Source organism: Helicoverpa armigera, chromosome 12 (assembly GCF_030705265.1).
Source record: "Helicoverpa armigera isolate CAAS_96S chromosome 12, ASM3070526v1, whole genome shotgun sequence".
Lineage (NCBI taxonomy): Eukaryota > Metazoa > Arthropoda > Insecta > Lepidoptera > Noctuidae > Helicoverpa > Helicoverpa armigera.
In genome coordinates this window covers 12,338,948-12,359,146 of record NC_087131.1, presented here as the reverse complement: position 1 = coordinate 12,359,146, position 20,199 = coordinate 12,338,948, and the positions used below count along the sequence as shown (strand labels likewise).

Sequence of the window (20,199 nt, the reverse complement as noted above, 5' to 3'; positions counted from 1 at the left end):
CGAACGAACCTATTTATGATTAATTATTATGAAAAACTTGCCGAATCAGTGCGATATCACGGGAAAACGAGCTGTAGATTGCATTAGCATTACCCACAGAATCAGTGATCGGACTGTGAAATCTAATGCACTTGCTTTGCGAGATGCCTGACCAGTTACTTCAGTCCTTGATTAACAATAAAGAATTTTAATTGTAAGCAGAAGAAGGACATCCTTACCTTCAATGTCCTAAGCCTTTTATCCGATGCGATAAATGGAAAAGTAGGTCACAAAACCGACAACTGTTTCAGTAAACAGGATAGATCTGAGCTTTTTATTATTATTCGTGTCAACTATGGTTTATTTTAAATAGTGTATATATTGAAATTAACGAAAATTAAGTTAGAACGCCAAAAATATAACTAGAAAAAAATAATATCTGAATACATGATGGAAAAAGCTGTGTGATCACTTCCAGAATGTGACTCTATTGAGAATGGTATCAACAAAAAATTACACAAAGTATTATTAATATTTTTATTACTAATTAAAGAAAACAATCTTGTCAAAAGAAAAAAAAAACACAAATTACGACAATTCTTTGAACGTTTTATAACAAAAATCAAACTTTCAGTTATGTGACTTTTGATGCACATCGGATATTAATTTTTAAAATATTAAGCTATAATAAAAATACATTTCTGCAGTGATCCCTAGTTATGAATCAAAATTAAATTCCTGTCCATCGAGCGAAAACAGAACAAAACAGTGTTTTATAAAGAGTTTTAAATATTTTTTGTTTAAAATAGAAAACAGGGACAGTCACACCACTGAACGCCTGAAAAGGATAAAGCTTCATCTACATGGACGCTATTATTATAATTATGTAATATTCCAGATCAACATTTAATAATAATCAAGAAATACTATATCTTTTAAATAATGGAACAAATAATTACAAAAAAATATTGTACCTCGTTTACATAAAGATTGTAAACATGAATAAAATAAAATTGATCCCCACAGAAAACTATTATTCTGAATTTCTGAAACAACATCACTGTTTCCATGTATACTTAACTTTATAGGATCAGTCATGTTGTGACTTTGAGCTCAGCCCGTATGTGACCATAGATTTGGTCACAAAACGGAAGTCACATTTTCATACTTGCCGATTAAAAAGAAAATTATAAATAATTATTTGTGGTTCTTTTCCATTTGATGTCATTTTAAAAAGTAACCGAAAGAAATGGCGGTTTCTAGAAATAAACAGCAATCCTAATATTTGGTTACGCTGTAGTAAAATTCAAACACATATCTGAACATAAATTCCGTTCTTGTATAACAAAACGTCTTCGTTCCTCAAAGTCCTTTTGACTTTAATAGTAAAGTAAAAGGCAGTAATATGTTTAAGTAGTTCCTGTTTCAAAGTATTAGGACCCAAAAATTGTGGCTTAAAGTACTATAAAATGCGGTCACAATACTGAATGTTCAGGGTGGATCAAAATTTTATACGTTTTTTTATGTAAATAAGCCAGAAATGAATTACAAATGATTTGATGAATATTAGTAAATGATGACGAATAACCTATTAATATTTTTATAAAATGATTATCGATATTTTGTTTTCTTTTATTGATGCGAGATAAGGAATTGTCCATAAATTGATTTTTGTCATTGATTGTTTAATATCAGGTGGGTACCAAGATTTTATTCCTTAGAAATGTCAAAAGGTTAATATTTAAGTTTACTTACTTCCTTTTATGTATTGTTATGTGTTGTTAAGCATTGTTAGTTATCCATGATATTCCTTTGAATTCGAATGAAGTCTTTAAATTAAGATGACACATGTAATTGATTGAGTAATGATGATCTTTTGAATTATGCGAGAAATGAATGGTTCGCTATTTAGATTGAGTGTCTGTGAGAAATGAAGGGTTCACATGACAATCAATTTTCAGTTGGATATGACCTTGCGATAAATGAATGACTCGTTTTGGTCATATAAATGTGAAAATGAAGGGTTCACATTTTATAGTCTCGCGAGAAACGAAAGTTTTGTGGGAGCATAAATTATTAAGTAGGCTGTAAATAGTTTATTGTCTCAAAAAAGATACACACAAGAGAAAACACACATCAGTGATTACAAATTTTCACATGTACAATAATTTCGTGAACACTGGTACCCAAAGTAAGATTTAACTTGTGGTATGGGTACAGGGGCTCTCGTTATTAATTTCCACAGATAGTTAACGTGAAAGTTAATCGTAGTGAATCGTAGATTAGATGTAGAAATGGTATGGTGGGATCGCTGGGTTCCGTGGATCTAGGTTTAACATGAGTTGAGGTAAACGCGGTTGTTTCTTGCAAGGTCGTTAACGATAATTTGTTAGACACACCAATTCTTATCGGGCAGACGTTTACCGAGCAGCCACTTCTAGTTATTTAGAAGGATTTTAATGAGCTTAAATTCTCAAACCACCGAAATGTTCGGATGATAGCAATAATGATATAACGGTTACAGTCAGTAACTCTTTTAAAGTAGAGTCACCGTTTCACGCACTCCATTTAGACCACTTGGGGCCTTTTGTGAACTCAACATTTGGGTATACTCACATACTGGTGGTAGCTGATGTTTTAACAATATCGTATTTATTAGAGCCGTTAGGAACACTAATACACAGAATGTTATCAAGGTCTTAAATGATATATTTGATACTTTTAGGACGCCCATCCGTTAATAAGTAATCGCCGTAGTTGTTTTACTTCACATGCGTTTAAAAGGCTTTGTCTGGATAAGGGCGTGAAAAATGTTTGAACGCGGTGGCTTATCCGCGCTCAGACGGACGAGTGGAGCGATATGGTCGCGCCAAATTGGAGGCATTAAAGGCGCAAAACGTGGGCAGTGACGAAAGAGAATGGGATAGTAAGGTGGGGAAAATCCAGTGGGGTCATAATGATAGCTTGCAGAAGACCATAGGTCCGAGGAGGTGAATGAATGGTGAAATGAATCCCATATTAAACGAAGTAGCCCGGGCTTATGATGTTGATCATGATATTGAATTAGTATTATGATAAGAGTGGAAAGCAGGCTGGAATTTATAGTAAAGGATTTGGTCAAGTGACTAAAATGAATTTGCAGAATGACGGTAAAAGTTTAAAGCTTTTAGAGTTACGAAGGTCTTAGGCAACAACAGGTAGAGACTGGTTCCTGTCCTAGTACTTTAGCGTACGCGTACGCCTAGTGTGTGCGCAACGCTGCCGTGACTGTGGATTGAATGCGTCTTTTGATTCATGCGGAGTCACTGGGGGTGAACGATGACGGCATTGATTGAGTGTATAAATCGAGTAATGATGGTAGTGGTGATGAAATGTAGATAAGCGTTTTAAAAGATATAATATTATGTGATTATTTATTGCGAAACAGATGTATAGATTAGATTAAATTAGTTATTTTCTTATAATACATTCACAGATTATTTTGATTTAATTGTTTTTACCGGATACTTGTTCATTGTATGAATTTAGTATTGTTACAGATATCGCTCCTCGACTCTAAGAAGTGATTGGTTTAAAGATTCGAGAGAGAAATTCGTCACGAGTCGTCGAGAATTGACTGGTTCGAAGCACATGCAGATGAGTTTTTGGTGTAAGTCCTTTAGAAATGAATGGTTAAAGGCATTCTAGTTTCTCCTTCAGAAATGAATGGTTGAAGGAGTTCGTCTAGTTGAAACCCTCAAAAATGAATGGTTGAGGGATAGGAAGTCCTCGAGAATTGATTGGTTCGAGGCACATGATGAGTTTATGTTGTAATTCCTTCAGAAATGAATGGTTGAAGGAGTTAGCATTAGTGTTCTGGCTGTGGTGTCTCAATCAATATATTTATGCCAATATAATATATGTAAGGCTTATTAATGTTAATGATTATTTCACAGATACAGTGTTGTTTTTTTGTTTTAATTTTTGTGAATATAATTTGAAACGATGTTGAATTGTATAAGTTGTAATTCAATTATAATTAAATTGTAATAGACAGCTGTGTTGCTGGGAAGTTTGTTCTTCACCACTTCTTCTTCCCAGCCATAACACTAGGAAGTGGTGAAAGGGGGGCGTTTTGGGGGTGCTGTCCTTTTATGAATTTTGTAAAATATCGCTATTGGCCAAGTGTTAGCCCACCTAGTACGTGTATGGGGACATACACGAGGTCAGGATGGACGAGTGTAAGGTTTGGATATATTTTAGATATCTAATTTCATATGTTATAATTTTGAATGGTATAATAATTTGTTCAATTGATTCACCAAACGAAATAATTTAAAAATGACATTTTCCGGTTGAAGGTAGCAGCTAGCAACACTTGGCAAATGGCGGGATTCTGAGCGGAGCACCGTACCGTGCGGTCGTGCAAGCGAGATTGTGTTGAAAAGAATAAAGATTGATAGTCTGTTGAAAGTGTTGACGTTTTCTTGGAGAGGAGTCCTATACCTTGGAGTGGAGTTCTTACAGTATGTTCATGAATTTAGATGAGATAGGAGCTATTTCATTGTTACCTCACTTCTAAATACTTACTTTGTGTGGTATTAATAATCTTCCTCAGCTTATTATCTTCAGGTATGTAACCGAATCCTTGTGAACATTTATTTTCTTATTGGCCTTTTTGGTGATTTGATCAAAAGCAAGTGTGCACGTATAATTGAATATTTGTACTATAGACACATTATGCGACATCATAGAAAATGACTTGCTACTTTTTTTCTTTTTTATCAAAAACATAAATAAATAGAAACCAGTGTTAGCCAAGGTAGCTGCATCACGTAATACGTTCGTTCACTTTACAGTCTCGGAGATCAGATAGCAGCTAATTCCCAGTAAGTAAATTACCAACGTTAGGATGGCAACCCCAGCAGTAATTACACGGACCGCAGCGTCTTATCTGAGAAATACTTTTCCTTTTAACGCACCTAAGTTCACGTTTATCAGGTAAAACTTTAGCGGGCAAATTGAAAATTTTACGAGTGGTAGGGTATGTTCGAGTGGGAGCGATTTCTGAGGTAGTAAGTAGCTCTCTTAGTTGGATTATTCTTATGACAAAATGCTCTCAAAGTTCTGGTCAACTCACGGGTTCAACTGGGTGCACTAGGTACCTAAGTATGTTCTTTTTAATTCTTTTGTATTTTGAGTAGAAAAAAAAGCAAATGATTAAGTGAGATCTGATGGAACTAGATTTAATAGTGACATCGCTTTAATTTATATCACCACTTTTTGATTATTTAAACGAAATGAATGGCTTAAAATAATGAAATATTTACCTAATATGTATGACGTTAACAGAAAATTTAAGTCTTAAATATACAGCAAGGAAAATACGGGCATCTACTGCTCGCTGAAAGTGGCACCACACCCGATCCGAGTATCAAATTAATTGTGTTATCAAGTATTAATTTGTTCTTCTATCTCGGAAGACTTTAATCACCACGAATTTTGATCCATTTTGTGTTTATTATTTCTTGGAATTTCATTAGGTACGGTTTCAGGAACAATTTCACAAAAATTGCAATGAAATTATGTACTTTTTTGATAGTATTGTTTTACACAAATAAAAGTACAGCATAGTTTACTAAATTACTTATGTTTCTTTTTTTTTACTTTATAGATTTAGGTAGCTACTCTCTAAATCCTGTTTCAGTGTCATATAAAAACATACATTGCCTTCGGGAAAACATTTTGTTCAATCACAATCTATATCGGATTTCCGTTTATGATATATTGCACCATACCTTTAATAATATCAAATAAAAAATGGAAAGAGTTGTGCGCTGCGTGGGAGTAATGTGTAATGCGGTAGGTACATTGTTGATTGGCCAATTAAAGTAATCGCGTCATATTGCACGAATCTAATTGGCTACAATAGACAATCCCAACACTGCACTACCACATCTATTCTCCGATCAAAGCTCTCCAAATTATTTCCACCGTTTATTTGATAACAACTATTAATTAAATCCGATATATTTATGTAAATACGAGTATACAAATACACGTAAATGCATTCAAAACACGGCGGGCGAATATAAACGGGAACACAAACGTGAGAAACGCCTGTTGGAGAGTAAACAGTATTATTTTAAAATAATGTCTCACAGCTGTACGAATTATAATAACGTGAGCATGCGAATTATGCGAAACGTACCAAAATGTATGCGCTCAGTCTTGGAAGTCATTCAACGATCTCACCGTTTACGGTGTTTACGGTTTACGGATTATAATGTTTTTTATTATAAATATTTTGAGGTGAAAACGTTCTTTATTAGAATGCGATAACAAGTATAACATAATATCATAGGTAGGTACTCTATATTTTCTATTGTTAGGACGCACTATATTTCTGATTTTAAAAATCATCACACAAAATGGTGTCACACGATTTTGTTTTTCGCGGTTTTTCCGCATCCCATGGGAACTTGTTCTATCTGATTAAAACTAATAAATAAACAACATAACAACAAGCATATTTTATTCAAAATCAAGGACAGTGACAGAACAAATTAATTAAAAATATATTAAATTTTTGCTGTAGTGTGATAAACTTAAGTTAGGTCTTCGTTACAGAGGTCCGGTATGAGTGATCGTGGTATTGAGTACCTTATGTCTCGTGGGACTAGAGAAGGGTCCCTCCCTGGTCTTCGTGAAAGCCTTCACCCTGATCTCGTAACAGACTCTTCTCTTCAAGTTGCGGAAAGGCGCATAAGTGTCGTTCGCTGGTACTGTCACTATCATTGGTATCCCGTCGGGCAGGATATCATCGTCCATTTTCTAAAAATAAAAGTATAAAGCTGTTAAGTCCCAAAAATACCGGGAAATACCATTCAACCACTTTTTACTGATAATTTGGTATCTCCTACTAGCCGCTTTCATTGCTTTGTCAATAAACTTACCGGTTCATTTTCAATTTCTTCTAGTTTACCAGTAAGATAGTTCATTTCCATGGTTTTCCACTGCTTAATCTCCCATAAGTAGGCCTGCAACAAAAACAACTAAAGGTATATATCGTCACACAATCGTCATCATCATCTTTAGTTGTCCCACGGTAGGGCACCGGCCACTGGGAAGTCACGAAAATCTTACGATATACTTGGGCAATTGTACGGCCAAAATCCACTCCAACAAAAAATGTGATAAATGAAGAACCGTCCTACCGATTTTGTGCGTAACTTAACATAAACCATCTTCAAAATAGTCCAAACAAAGCCTAAACATTTACTTTGGATAGTTCGAGTTATCACGAAAACTGGGGTAGGTAATTTTTTATAAATATGGATGCTGTACTCACCGTATAACCTATGACAGGATCTTCTGGATCATCGCTGACCACTTTATCCCAACTGAAATAAAATGCTACAGTATCGCCATCCGTTGATAATGACATGTACACTTTTGGAGCCTTCAGTCCCGTCACAGGCTTCGTCTCATCCAGAGGAACACCATGGCTGAAACTTGCTAGCAAAAAACTCACTAATACTAAAGCAGTCTTCATTTCATTAATTGGTTTGACTTAATTTATTTTGGTTGGAACGTTGTTCTTATTTGAACGGAACGGATAAAGTGCGTGATTTTTTACAGATAATTTATTTATATCTTAATATGTTGTAAAGCTGTGTTTACATAGAACGATAGGATGTTTAAAATTTTTAGATTTGTAGCATATAATCTTTTCAATATTTCATTGTTTCTCTCAATTGCAGAATAGCAAGGATTTTATTTCCCATGACTATGAAAATTAGACATGATTCAATACTCTTTATTTCGTAGTAGAATTTTGTTGAAATTGCCACAAAAAATCGTTCGAATCTTTGATCTTAGTTCAAGCTGACAAGTAACAGACAAGTAACTTTTTGAGACAAACTTACTGACAAATTAAAAAGAAAATTGACTGTGAAGTAGACCTTTTAATATTACTCACGAGGTTTAGTATATTGGCTGCGGCCACAAAACAGATAGTCATCGAGATAAGTATTTTCGAGGAATAGGTATGTAGTTACTGGTAAATTATTAACATAATATATTGAGTTTTGACAGCTAATTAATATTATCTATCAATTCTGAATAGTGAAGGTGTAGGTCAAGAAGATAACGTCCATAGTTTAATGGTCAATTAATAAAACAACATTTTGTTTATGTACCTATATAGTTGAATACCACACACCGTCCATAAAATCATAGTCGCTAATATTTTTTTGTCGGCTAATCTTTGAAACATACATTTGCACAAACGCAAAAAGCCAACCAAATATAAGCTCACACCGCATACTCCAGTGCAGTACAAATGACCTAATTCGTAAACAAATTAGCTCAATCACCAATATAAACAAGATTAGACAGGCATCATTCACACCTCACACAAAGTATTGTAGGCGGGCGGCGAGGCTCGCGCGGCACGCCGGCACGACGCGCGCCGCACGGGCACGCCGCGGGCACGCAGCGGGCACGCCGCGGGCACGCAACGACCGCGCGCCGGCCACGCGACGACAGCGCGAGGTGCTAACGATTTATCGCTGCTAAATTGTTTTGAAAAGGTGAACGCTAAATTAACCGTAGATCTGGATCAAGTTGAAATACGAGTGTTTGTGTGTTACTATTATTGTGGCGAAGTGGACTGGAATACCGGTAAGTCGCCGGTGATAATTTACTCGAATTGTTACGAATCAAATAGAATACTTAGTTTTAGTCCTCGGTCCGGTTGGCCGGCGTCCAGCGGTGGAATGCGATACTGTCCTTTGATTGAGCGAAATAAGATGATTTTGCAGTACCTACTGGCCTGTTACGTGTACTGTACTGTTTAGTCTGTGTGCCCAAGATTAATATAATAATCATCTCTCTCATATTAAGAATAATAATCATCACCACGGTGCAAAGGGTCGTAAACACCACAATGACTATAAACTGTCTAGAAAACGTTGAATCCCACACAAACAATGCCCTTTAAATAGCAAAGTAAGTTTGATACATCAATTCACAGTACGTGGGTATTGGATTTACGTCTGAAATGACCGAGAAAACTTCATAAACTTCAGGAAATTCCAACGGTTTCGCCTAGTTTCCAATAAACCGTGAATTCATTGGATAAACTAATCAATTGCAGACGTTTCATAAAAGCCCACGTAGGCCAGGTGGCGAATCGCCATTAAACATCGGATGGTAATAATAAAATCTAATCATCGTTAGGCAAGAAATAAATACTATGAACAAAAATAAACATGTACCGGTATCGGCGCGCGCGCAGCTGTAAATTACCTGTTGGTTCCACTGAAATGTTTGATGCGTTTGCGCTTGATCGACATGCGTACATTGAATGAAATGTCTTGATACTTTAAGATTGAATTAATTAAACTATGTCCTAAGTAGAGTACGTTATTTTTGTCATCTCCAAGGTCATTTATATCTGCTCGTAATGAAACCACTGTTATACGATTGAATTGCATTTTTTTTACACTCAATTTGCAGCAACTTTTGGGAATTCATTACACATTATGGATAGAGTAAATACTCTATAATCTGTAATCACTTTATTCAAACTATTTCAACGTCATCGAAACGTAAACTTACGTACGTAAAATGATTGAAATCAATTTTTCACAAAATATTCTCTTCATAACTGAAATAAAATTCTCAATTTTCATCAAGAAAATAGTTTTTCCAAATGATCAAGACTAGGCATTCCTAGTAGTACATGTAAACGTTCGGGCCATGTGTTCGACGTCGGTGCGCGCGCCGCAATTCGGTCGCAATCACCATTACCTGCGCGCACGTGTATTTTTATATGCGCTATTTTAACGCTAAACCAACATTCAGATCGATGGATAAACTTTTATTACACACATTTTATACATATAGGTCGGTAATATAGAAAATTCAGTTTTATATGTTTTGGAATCTGAAGATTATGATCTGAATTTAGATAATTTTGGGTTTGTTTATGTTTATATTCAAACATTTTCTATAGGTTTTTGCAATGCGTGAAACATCTTTTACAAAACGCAACAAAAGGGATCAAAACTTATCCACGTTAGCACTTATTTTGGAAAAAATCATAAAGCCTTCGTATCTTTCACAAGAAACAGAACTAAAAATATTATTCGTGCCACACGCTTACACATTCCTTAAACCAACACATACACATATGAAACACAAAAGAAAATAACAATCACAGCTAACACCAGCACAATACCCATAACGCGTCGTTATCTTCTTTCTCCAGCGAAGGTAATCAAGTAAACAAAGTAATGCTTATCACCCACATTGTAACTTCACCTGCCGTATCTGCCACATAAAGGGGGAACTCGGTTCAAATGTGAGCCACTTAAAATTTGCACTTACACTCCTTATTATTAACCGTTGATGAAGTTCTAGGGATGGGCGTAGTTGAAGTTGTCGATAGACTTCATGGGAGCTTTGGATTTGGCCTGTAGAGAAGTTTTAGCCACTTCACTGTCCACGAAGCAAGCTCAATAGTTAAGCACTCGGTGTGTAACACATATGATTCATGGAACAGAGAAGTTATATAAACAAAATTTAATCACAATATTTTAATATAACCCTTTTATCCATCATCCATCATCAGCCTATCGCAGTCCACTGCTGGACATAGGCCTCTCGAAGTGCATGCCACTGAGATCGATTTAACCCTTTTATAATAAACTTAAAAATTTGGTGAGAGTGAGAGTGTCTGCTGAGACTGAAATGAGATCTTACTAGAATCAATATGAAAACCTCAATAAATGGTACGATGTTATATTAGTTGACAGGTTAGTTAACTACTATCTATTCAGTTGTACACGATAATAACATCGTAATAATTCATCGACAGCACCACATCACTGATACATTAGGGTTGTCGCGAAATGAAATTATACAAAGATTCACCTACACTTGCAATAACACACTGATTATTTCTTGCAAATTCTTGCTGCTGTTCACACGAGCCATATTCTGCCTTATTGTTTATGAAATAGGGTGGAGATGGGGTGAATTTAATATGTTGGTGTTTAGTAAGTTAAGACAACCTGTTTCACAAGTGCGCTAATCCCTTTTATCTTGAGGTGACGTGCGCGGTTTATTATTTCGCTTCAGATATTTTGTTAATACTCTTAAACGATGTTGTATGAATAACTTCGGGATGCGGCTTCTGGCTTTGTTGAGTTAATTTTGTGTATCACTGATGAATTTGTTTTGGTTTTCATGGAAAATAATAAGCCATAATGAATTTCTATGTCTAAAATTATTTTTATTAAAGTGTATGTTAAATTAACAGTGTTTTAATATGTAACATATGCGTTAGTTTCATAATGATAATGGAAACTTTTATTTACGTTCTCACGAACGTTATTAAGCAACATAGTATACCTAGCCAAATGACAAAAGAAAATTTGAAACAGTGAAGGAAGCCTCAAATAAAAATAATACCTACGTTAAAACTATTTATAAATGAGTTGATGTGTTCAATCCAAGCGTTTAAGACGTCGAAAGCCTATAGAAACATAACTTCCTGCAATAAACTATTTTCACAAGAAACTAGAACAAGTGAAATAAACTATTCTAGCAATACCAGTAAACGTTATTACCTCGTCCTGGTACATTACTCACAATAGTGATATTTCAAGCTATTAAAGATGATAATTAATATCGTCGTGGTTACAATGTATCACGGGCCGGTTGAAACACACATACGACAAATGTCAGGTAACGGCCGTATATCACGTTCAAATAGAATTTAAGTCCACGACAATGTAATAAAAGTATTATGTGTTTGTCGGTTTGTGATAAATTAGGTTTTGTAGTTTATGGACTATCGCTACGGTATTTACAGTATTTCTTATGTATTAATCATCAGTATGATTTTGTTTAAAATGCAAGTTACGGATAAAATAAATGTTAACTATTTTTATAGTGTCTTGGTTGACAAGGTTCCATTAATGGATGTAAATCAGCATAATCTTACAATAATGAAAACAGAATTAAGTGACTTTAATTAGCCCATTTATCTTTTCAATAAAATCTTAGTTTACACTGAAAACCAGTGAAAAATAGCTAACATTAATCGACTGTTATCGATTCACAACAAATGAGCATCAATCTCCAATCTAGGCACTACATGAATTATTTAAATCTGAGTCACATGCTAAGCCGTGCTAACTTGCTAACCTGTTGATTTAATTGTCGATTAGTCTTCATTAACCGGCTCAAACGGGCTCAGCCCTAATAGTTACTAATAGTATGTCCCAACACTACAACGGACCGGCTTAGGGCTGTCACGCCAAACTTATTGCCTACCAATGTAAAGCAGGTGGTAGGTTATGGAACAAAACATTGGCTATTGTAGACTTTTTGTTTTTTTGATACTACGATTTGTAGTGTGGATAGATGGATGCAACATTGTTGCTTGATTGTTGTATTTGTAATGACAAAACGGCACACCTGTTCCATATGACAATCTTTTGTCCGTCCCGTGTAGTGGGGAATTGGTTTCCTATGTGAAACTAATTGCCTATATAACAATTCATTGAATACTGAATGCCTTGGCTCGGCCTAAAACCAGGCTTGCATCCGCGAATTACCATTAAACGTGTGAGACATCTTGCAATTCACCAGTGATTGCATTTGAATGATATTAATGGTTTTTAACAAGCTTTACAAGTTTGTGAAATGAATGTACTGAAAGTGAAACCAGATCAACGTCGCATACAAAGCTTACTATAACATCCTTTTTTCCCAAGCTCAACTAAAATAAAAACTCATTAAACAAATAGCTAAAATTATTTTCAACCTCCGCAATAAGCGAGTCACTACCAAATCTCATAAACAGCAAATAGCCAACTAATAACCGAAATAGCCAAATAGCCAGGTGCGACAAACACTGGGACGCGTCGACACTCCCGTTATGACAGTCACCACATTACCGACAACTGTTCGTAATAGTCGCACGTTATACAAACGCGTCGTAAAGGTATGCTCCGCTGTGATTGCATTGTGAAGTAAATTAATTGGTTTAGAAGGGGAAAAGGGTATGAATATGACAAGAAAGTTCGTGGAAATCTATTCTAATATTATAAACCTGTATGTTTGTCTGAAAATCTTTTCTTAGGCAGCCCCTTTATCGATTAAATGGGCTACTTTTTATCCGGGTGCGTGAAGTAAAGTGGTTCTCACGAGAAGCTAGTTAAATTGAAATGAGTATTGGTGAAGATTATGTGTTAATCCTGAACAAGAAGAATCTTATGTGTTTCTGTTTATTTCATCTGTAAACAGTATAAAGCGATTTAGTGAAAATGGTACCAGAAGTCAATACTACTTACAAAAATAAATATTTCATTCAGCCAATTGATTTCAATTTTAATTAACTTGTTTACCCAGCATTCCGATAGAACTTTATGCGTCTAGAAGTTGGTAAAAGCTAATTCGCCATAGGATCAGGTGCTAGGAACATTCAGATGCTGCAGACAGACACAGTATCAGCGTTTAATGTGAGCGTGGCCACATTACCGGCAACTGTTGGTAATAGCCATGCTATTTATGATGTAAAGGTGTGCTGCGTTTACACGTCGACAAGAGGTAGAGGAAAGTGAGTTAGGCAAGTCGTATTTGAAATCTGCTGAGCGTTGATTACAGTAGGTACCTATAGTTTAGAAAATCAAATTTAATTAGTTTTGTGATGGACGTGTTAGTCGGTGGTTATAATTTTACACTATATTCTGATATAATTCTGTATGACGATAAACGTTATAAGTGTTGTCTAGATAACCGCATTAATTTATGTGATAATCTGGATCAGGATTGTTGAACGTATAATATGTAATACGATTGCCTACGATTGAATTTTATAACAATAGTTTTCGTTTAGTTATGAAATAAAATTTTATTTTCCATATACGAGTACTGGCTCCAGTAGACTCGACAGCTAGAAGGCAGCACCAATAAACGGCAGGTATTTACGACACTGCCTGCGTACGCCGCCATCATTGTTTTGTATTGCATTCAACTGTTTAACCTACAAATACAAATATTAGTTCAAGTATAATGGCGTTGTAATTCGATTTGCTTCTGTTATTGTGCGAAATTGAATCCGTATTGTCGCATATCTTGTTGTTTGTGTTAGATCTACGGTTAGTTTAGCGAGTTATATCAGTTAGGTCAGTGAAGGAATAGGATGAATTGGTTAGGTACTTGAATACTTCACAGCTATCGTGCTTATGAAGAAGAAAATTAATGGCTGCTACTTACAATTTACTACAATAACTACTGCGTAATGTTTTGAGTTAAAAAAAATAACTTTTTAGATTGCAGTGAGTTTTTCGCTACTTCCATTCCCTCTCTTTCTCTTTGCAAGCAGCAGTAACGTTGATCCCTTGGCAGAACATATTATTTCAACTTTTGAGACTTTCAAAAAACTACAGGATTTTTCAACCACAGTCTACCAACCGTTGGTCGGCCAATACATCAATGAACCAGTACACCGGGCAACACAAGTCGCGCCTTCACCGCGTACATTCGCCGAACATTGGGTGCTGGGTGACAGTGGCGCGCCGTACACGAACACAATGCTACTTCCCTGTTGTTGTTGGCTGGCAGAATGCAATCTGACTCCCGCGATGTATTGCGAATGTTGCACCGGAGTGTGGAAGAGGATTTTCTTTCAGCTTCTACCAGTTGTTCTACCCGCATCCGGTGGCAACTAAGACTTCGTGCACCAGAATAAAAACGATTGCTTGAATGTATTAATCTCAGAAATCACTAATTGCATTTTAAAAATACATATTCAAGTGTTAAATCTACCTATTGTGGAAGACTAAAGGTAACTTTTATTGTTGGTTTTTTGGAGATGTGGGTGAGACTGCTGGTGGAAGCTACTTTTAGGATAAAACGGAGTAAAATCGATGAGAGAACTATTTTCTTTTGTGTTAAAAATAACATAATTAATTTACTAGTATTGTAAATAATTATTCACTGAACAGTTATTTTGTTTTTCTAAAGTACTGAAACATTTTAGCAGAAACATAAGAAGCGCAATTACTTCGTCAAACGTAACTATCGTCAATATTATTATACAAGCTAAAGCCTGTGCTACACTACGCGGCACAAATCGCACTCGCTCGCGACAACGACAAGCGATTATATTTAGCTCTCAACACCTAGGAAGTTCATTAAGAAGACGCTATGTTGTTAATGCGCCCTGACTCTAATTGAGCAGTTTGTCGCACTCGAGTCGCACGCGCGAGCGAGCGAGTGCGTTCATGACTTTATGGCTATGTGTGCACTTGCCCTTAAGTGAGTGTACTTTAAATATGTTCACGTAAGTGCTGTAAACTGATTTAGAAATAGTTACCTTGAAAGGTTGGTAGGTGTTTAATTCCTACTTATATGGTGGATTTTAAAATTTATGTACATACGTAGGTACGAGCTCATCTAATAGCTACCGAGTTATTCCAAGATAATCTGAATTTTGATTGTCTTAATGTATTTTAACAGAATCATGATTTAATAAGCCTTATGTAAGTTACAGGTTTCAAGAACTCTGAACAAAACCCTCAACTAAAATCCCATACCTATTGAAGCTTAAATCTGAAGCAAGTCCCGTAAATCGTTGGGGCTATAAAATATGCATATAAATTATATATTATAATATAAAACATGGAGTGCAGTCTAGCACAGTGATGTATAGGCGCAGGGCGAAGTGGACTCATTTGCTATCCAGATTTATGTGGTTACCACACCTAATATCGGTTTTAAGTCCGGTTTTAGAAAATGAGATATGCTGTGTAAATCTTCCTTGTTGTTTGTACATCGAATTAAACTGGTCTAATGCTTACCTAAATCTTAAACAGTTCTAAATAACAAAGGCCTTGGGACTGTAAAATTATTTGTTTGTTAAAAAGATAGAGATGCTCGAATAACATTATCCGGGTGTCGCGGAAATCCAAGGAAAGCAGCTAGTAAGAAATATTAACCAACTTATCAACATTGTTATGACACGTGATTCGTGAACTTCATAAAATATTTTTTTTACACACTGCTGAAATTAACAAGTTATAAGAAAACTAGAACAATGATAAAGCTCACATAAAAATAAAATATTTTGAGTAAATCTTTTCATTAAAATAAAATAAAGAACTGACAACACTTCTCGTCCCACATAATAAAACAATAAAATATTCACGTAGCGGTCTCGGGAATTACTTTTATTTTCATCTCTATTATAATTGGGCTAGTCAGGTCTGTCACGAGTCGACCATTTTACAGCGCTTGACTGGCTTGACTGAAAGATATAAGTATTTGCTATTATAATAGAGATTATAACTCAAACATTGCAATAGGAGATACCTATAATATAATCAATGGTGAGAATAGAAATAAAGCTTGAAAAGCAATATCAAAAACGCTTTACGAAGTGTATATTTCAGTAGACCTAAAGTTTATGAGATAAAAACGTAACAGCAAAATAATTTTTTGTTTCAAAAAAATTTTAATTTTAAAATCCACTGACGCCACTCATAAAACAAGTCGACTTTGTCTCTCAATATCTAATTAACGAGAGCGGGAAACACGACATACGTAATATTTTACAACTTCCTTCAAGAACTAGCGAAAAACATCTTTATTACTACCGCTTGGCAAAATGAAATATTTACAATAGTTAACACACGTATTGAATTTAATATTTAATTTCTACACTTCTGTTTTGAATAAGTTGGCATCTTAAGAGCATTAAAACTTTTTTTATAGCACTTCATACGGTATTATCATGATAGGTAAATAATATCCACACTAAAAATTCTTTAAAATATGAGAAAACCAAATATTTGTGCAAGTATTACTTTTGACCCACTACTACTTTTAAACTTTGCCCTAATTTGAAGTGAAAAGCCCTTAATATTTAGCTTAGGCAACAAAATTAACATGGCAAGTTGAGCTCGAAGCTGAGTAAAATCCGCTTATGAGCGAGCGATACAGTGCACTTTACGTAGAAGTTAGTAAAAAACTAAAAGTAGGGGATTTAGCGGCTCCCCGCACGCCTAAGGTGCGGTGTACACGTGAAACCACTCAGATCGCCATTAGTCGCATGCTGCGCGTGTGTAGCGCTTAACGGCACATTGTCAAGCTTATACGGGTATTTAGTGTTTTAAAATAGGTACTCAACTGTCCAAAGCTATATTTAGGCATTGAAATCTTTATTTTCACAGGCTCACGATACAAAAATCTTTCGCTAATCATTCATCAATTATCGTTTCCAAAAAACATTTAAAAAGAATCAAGGATATGCCACCAATAAACATGTCGGGCCACGAAATGAGCGGGAAACGCGCGCGACAAATAACTTTAACGAGGATATGTAATGAAGCCAATTACGGCGGGGCGTCAAGTGAGCTGCGTTTTGTTTTGACAAAACGGTGAAACTTCGATGATTATTTTGTTAGGACAAGTTTATAATGGTGGTGTTAGGATAAAGATTTTACTGAATTTATGAAGATAGTGGTTATTGGTAAGGTGAGATTACAGACATATTGTTAGAGACAACATGAAAGCTTATTGAGATATTACTATTTTCTTTGCAGTTTCCAAACAACAAATTAAGTTCAAGATAAAAATACAATAAATTAATTAACTGTCATAGTTAAAGAGCGTAGAATCGTAATAATGTTATTAAACCTGAAACTTTAACAACTAAAACTGCCGCAATCAAAATTCTTGAAAACAGGTCCATTTCCATCAATATAAGAAACCAGAAACATTAAAACTCACCCTTATCCAGGACATTTGTACATGTATCCTTTGAACAGTTTCCGTAACTCAGGTACGTAAATATGCTGTTAGGAGCGACGTTTGAGCGACGCGCGGTCGTAACTCGCGCTTTTAATGGCCCCACCTACGCGAACGCGTAAACAATTACTTGTGTTACCCTTTATGAGTTTGTCATCGCCATTCCTTTTACAATGTTACTGAAAACTGAAGGATATGTTTTATTGATAATTGGGAGTTATTTATAAATTTTATTTTTGGGAACTCCGGAATTTGTCTCATTTTATTCAAGATTTCGTTCATAACTGCACTCCGTGTATCTCTCAGAGAATAATAAGTGGACCATGCAAAACAGAATTTCAGTTCGTACATTTCACATTAATTATAATTACAGCACAAAAATGACGTTACAATTTACCTTACCAACTCAATAACACATTAATTAAACAGCCAAATAACATGTTTGATTGGCAATCAGCGCCGCACTAAATAGAAAGTGTGAACACTATTGTACCATATTATTAAGTGGACCGCTCCATAACTGCGATGAGCCTGATTGGACAACCAATCCCTGGTTAATTTCGATCTACCGTCAACGGTCGATACGAAATTCCGAATACGAATTTTCGTATTTACTGGACACAGTGACGAGAGGGTTAATTTTCGGGACATTTTATGTGGTCATGTTAATTGGGAGGTTTAATTTAGAATTAGCGCTATGTTTTTGTTTAGTTTAGGATATTGGTGTTCTGAATTTGGAATGTTGTGAATTAGAATAGGGATTTTATGATTGTGTGTTAGGAGGTCCATATAAAACACTGGTGCTGCGGCTGGTAAGATTGGAAGCCGTCCCCAACATATTTGGGAAAAGGCTCGGGAGATGATGTATTAGGTGGTAGTTTAACTGCGTTTTCGTCATTGTAATAGTACCTTCCTATAGATATATTTCAGGGATAAAATAATGCGTAGAACGTGTTAAATGTTCATTTATATCTAACTCAATGCGAATATAATTTCAAATACCAATCATACAAACAGTGCCGACAGCTATTACCTAATTTCAGAACCAACAACAAACTAATGTGACCAAAATGTCACGGAATTAACAGGACACTACAAATTAGTGGAACACACCAATATACACAAGCGCGCTATTTAAATTCCGAATGCACACCGCAAATATCCGCGTATCCGCGAGAATATCCGCGTATCCGCGATATCCGCCACGGCCGAGTGCCCCCGCACAAATAAACGGTTGATTTGATCAGCCGCTTTGCCAGAACGATATACGTTGTGAAGGACTATCGAAAAAAGGCGAATGAATCCAATGGATTGCGGATTAAACTGTAAAGGTTAATGAAATGTGTGCACCCTTGTTTGTGTGGAGCAAACTGTCGCTTATGTGTTCTGCTGTTCAATGCATGACGCTGGGGTTTGATTGCAATAGTTTCGAAATCATCAGCATTAAGGTACAACCTTGCTATGCCTATGATGTAGATATATCTTAGTGACCATGCATGTTCGCTCTTACAAGTTTGCCGTTGATTTTTATCCGAAAAGGCCTGTACTAAAGGCGTCATAGTTAAACAATTATACAATGAAGCAAAAATTTTTAATACAAAGCATAAAAAAATAAAAAAACGGAATCCATTATTCAAGCATTATTTTGTCCATGCAACTGATCTCATCATCATATTTTACTGTCATCAGGTTTCGCTAACTAACATATACATTGTCCGTCGATGCATACTGCTCCGTCTGTTCTGCATCTCTCCCAGCATATGTGATCATCTAAGCATCCCAGTTTTTGGTTTACTGCAAAGGAACGAAAAAGAATATGAATTTTATTACGATTTACGCTAAGTGGTGCTTCGAATTATGCTGCTTTTTGTCCAGCCACCGACGTGGCGAAACAGTGACCTGCTTGCAACAAGCCTTACAACAAGCATTCTTGCACTTATTGGCCAATTTTATCATCACCATCATCTCAGCCATAGGACGTCCACTGCTGAACATAGGCTTCCCTTTAGATCTCCACAGATACCTGTTGGAGGCGACCTCCATCCAGCGTCTTTCGGCGACCTTTATAAAGTCGTCTGTCCACCTTGTTGGTGACTGTTATGAGGAATTGATAAAGATCTATCAGATAGCCTTTTCAAGAATTAAAAATCAAACGAGGATAAATAAAATAACGGTAAATAACGTAGCCAAGACGCTATAATGTGAACTATATAGAAAATACGAAATAACCTGAAAAACCTCAATGTCTTATAGTTTCAAACATAAAATAGCTTACCTGCCCGTTTTTGCACAGCCATATGTGCACTTCGCAGTCTAAAGCTAGACTCCGCTATGGTGGAGACCACGACCGTAGCCAGCAGGAACAGGATCGCAAACTTCATGTTTACTCAAACAGTAATGGTTCTCAACTGT

The 20,199-nt window shown here is 35.7% G+C and overlaps 1 protein-coding gene across 1 annotated transcript; it reads right to left on the bottom strand.

Moving 5' to 3' along the window:
* Positions 1 to 6,542: 6,542 nt before the first annotated feature.
* Positions 6,543 to 7,528, bottom strand: LOC110381747 (uncharacterized). Its single transcript, XM_021342145.3, has 3 exons — positions 7,310 to 7,528; positions 6,915 to 6,998; positions 6,543 to 6,792 (listed from the first exon to the last, which is right to left on the bottom strand). The coding sequence occupies exons 1-3, from the start codon at positions 7,511 to 7,513 to the stop codon at positions 6,583 to 6,585; spliced, it is 498 nt and encodes a 165-aa protein (XP_021197820.3). The 5' UTR covers positions 7,514 to 7,528; the 3' UTR covers positions 6,543 to 6,582.
* Between the last annotated feature and the right edge of the window lie 12,671 nt (positions 7,529 to 20,199).

Bases quoted from the DNA above. Each gene is read 5' to 3' on its own strand.
- LOC110381747 (XM_021342145.3), bottom strand. From the start codon at position 7,513: ATGAAGACTGCTTTAGTATTAGTGAGTTTTTTGCTAGCAAGTTTCAGC. The intron at 6,999-7,309 runs GTGAGTACAGCA...TTTTTGTTGCAG, and splicing joins ATCCTGTCATAGGTTATACG to GCCTACTTATGGGAGATTAA. The intron at 6,793-6,914 runs GTAAGTTTATTG...TTTTATTTTTAG, and splicing joins AAGAAATTGAAAATGAACCG to AAAATGGACGATGATATCCT.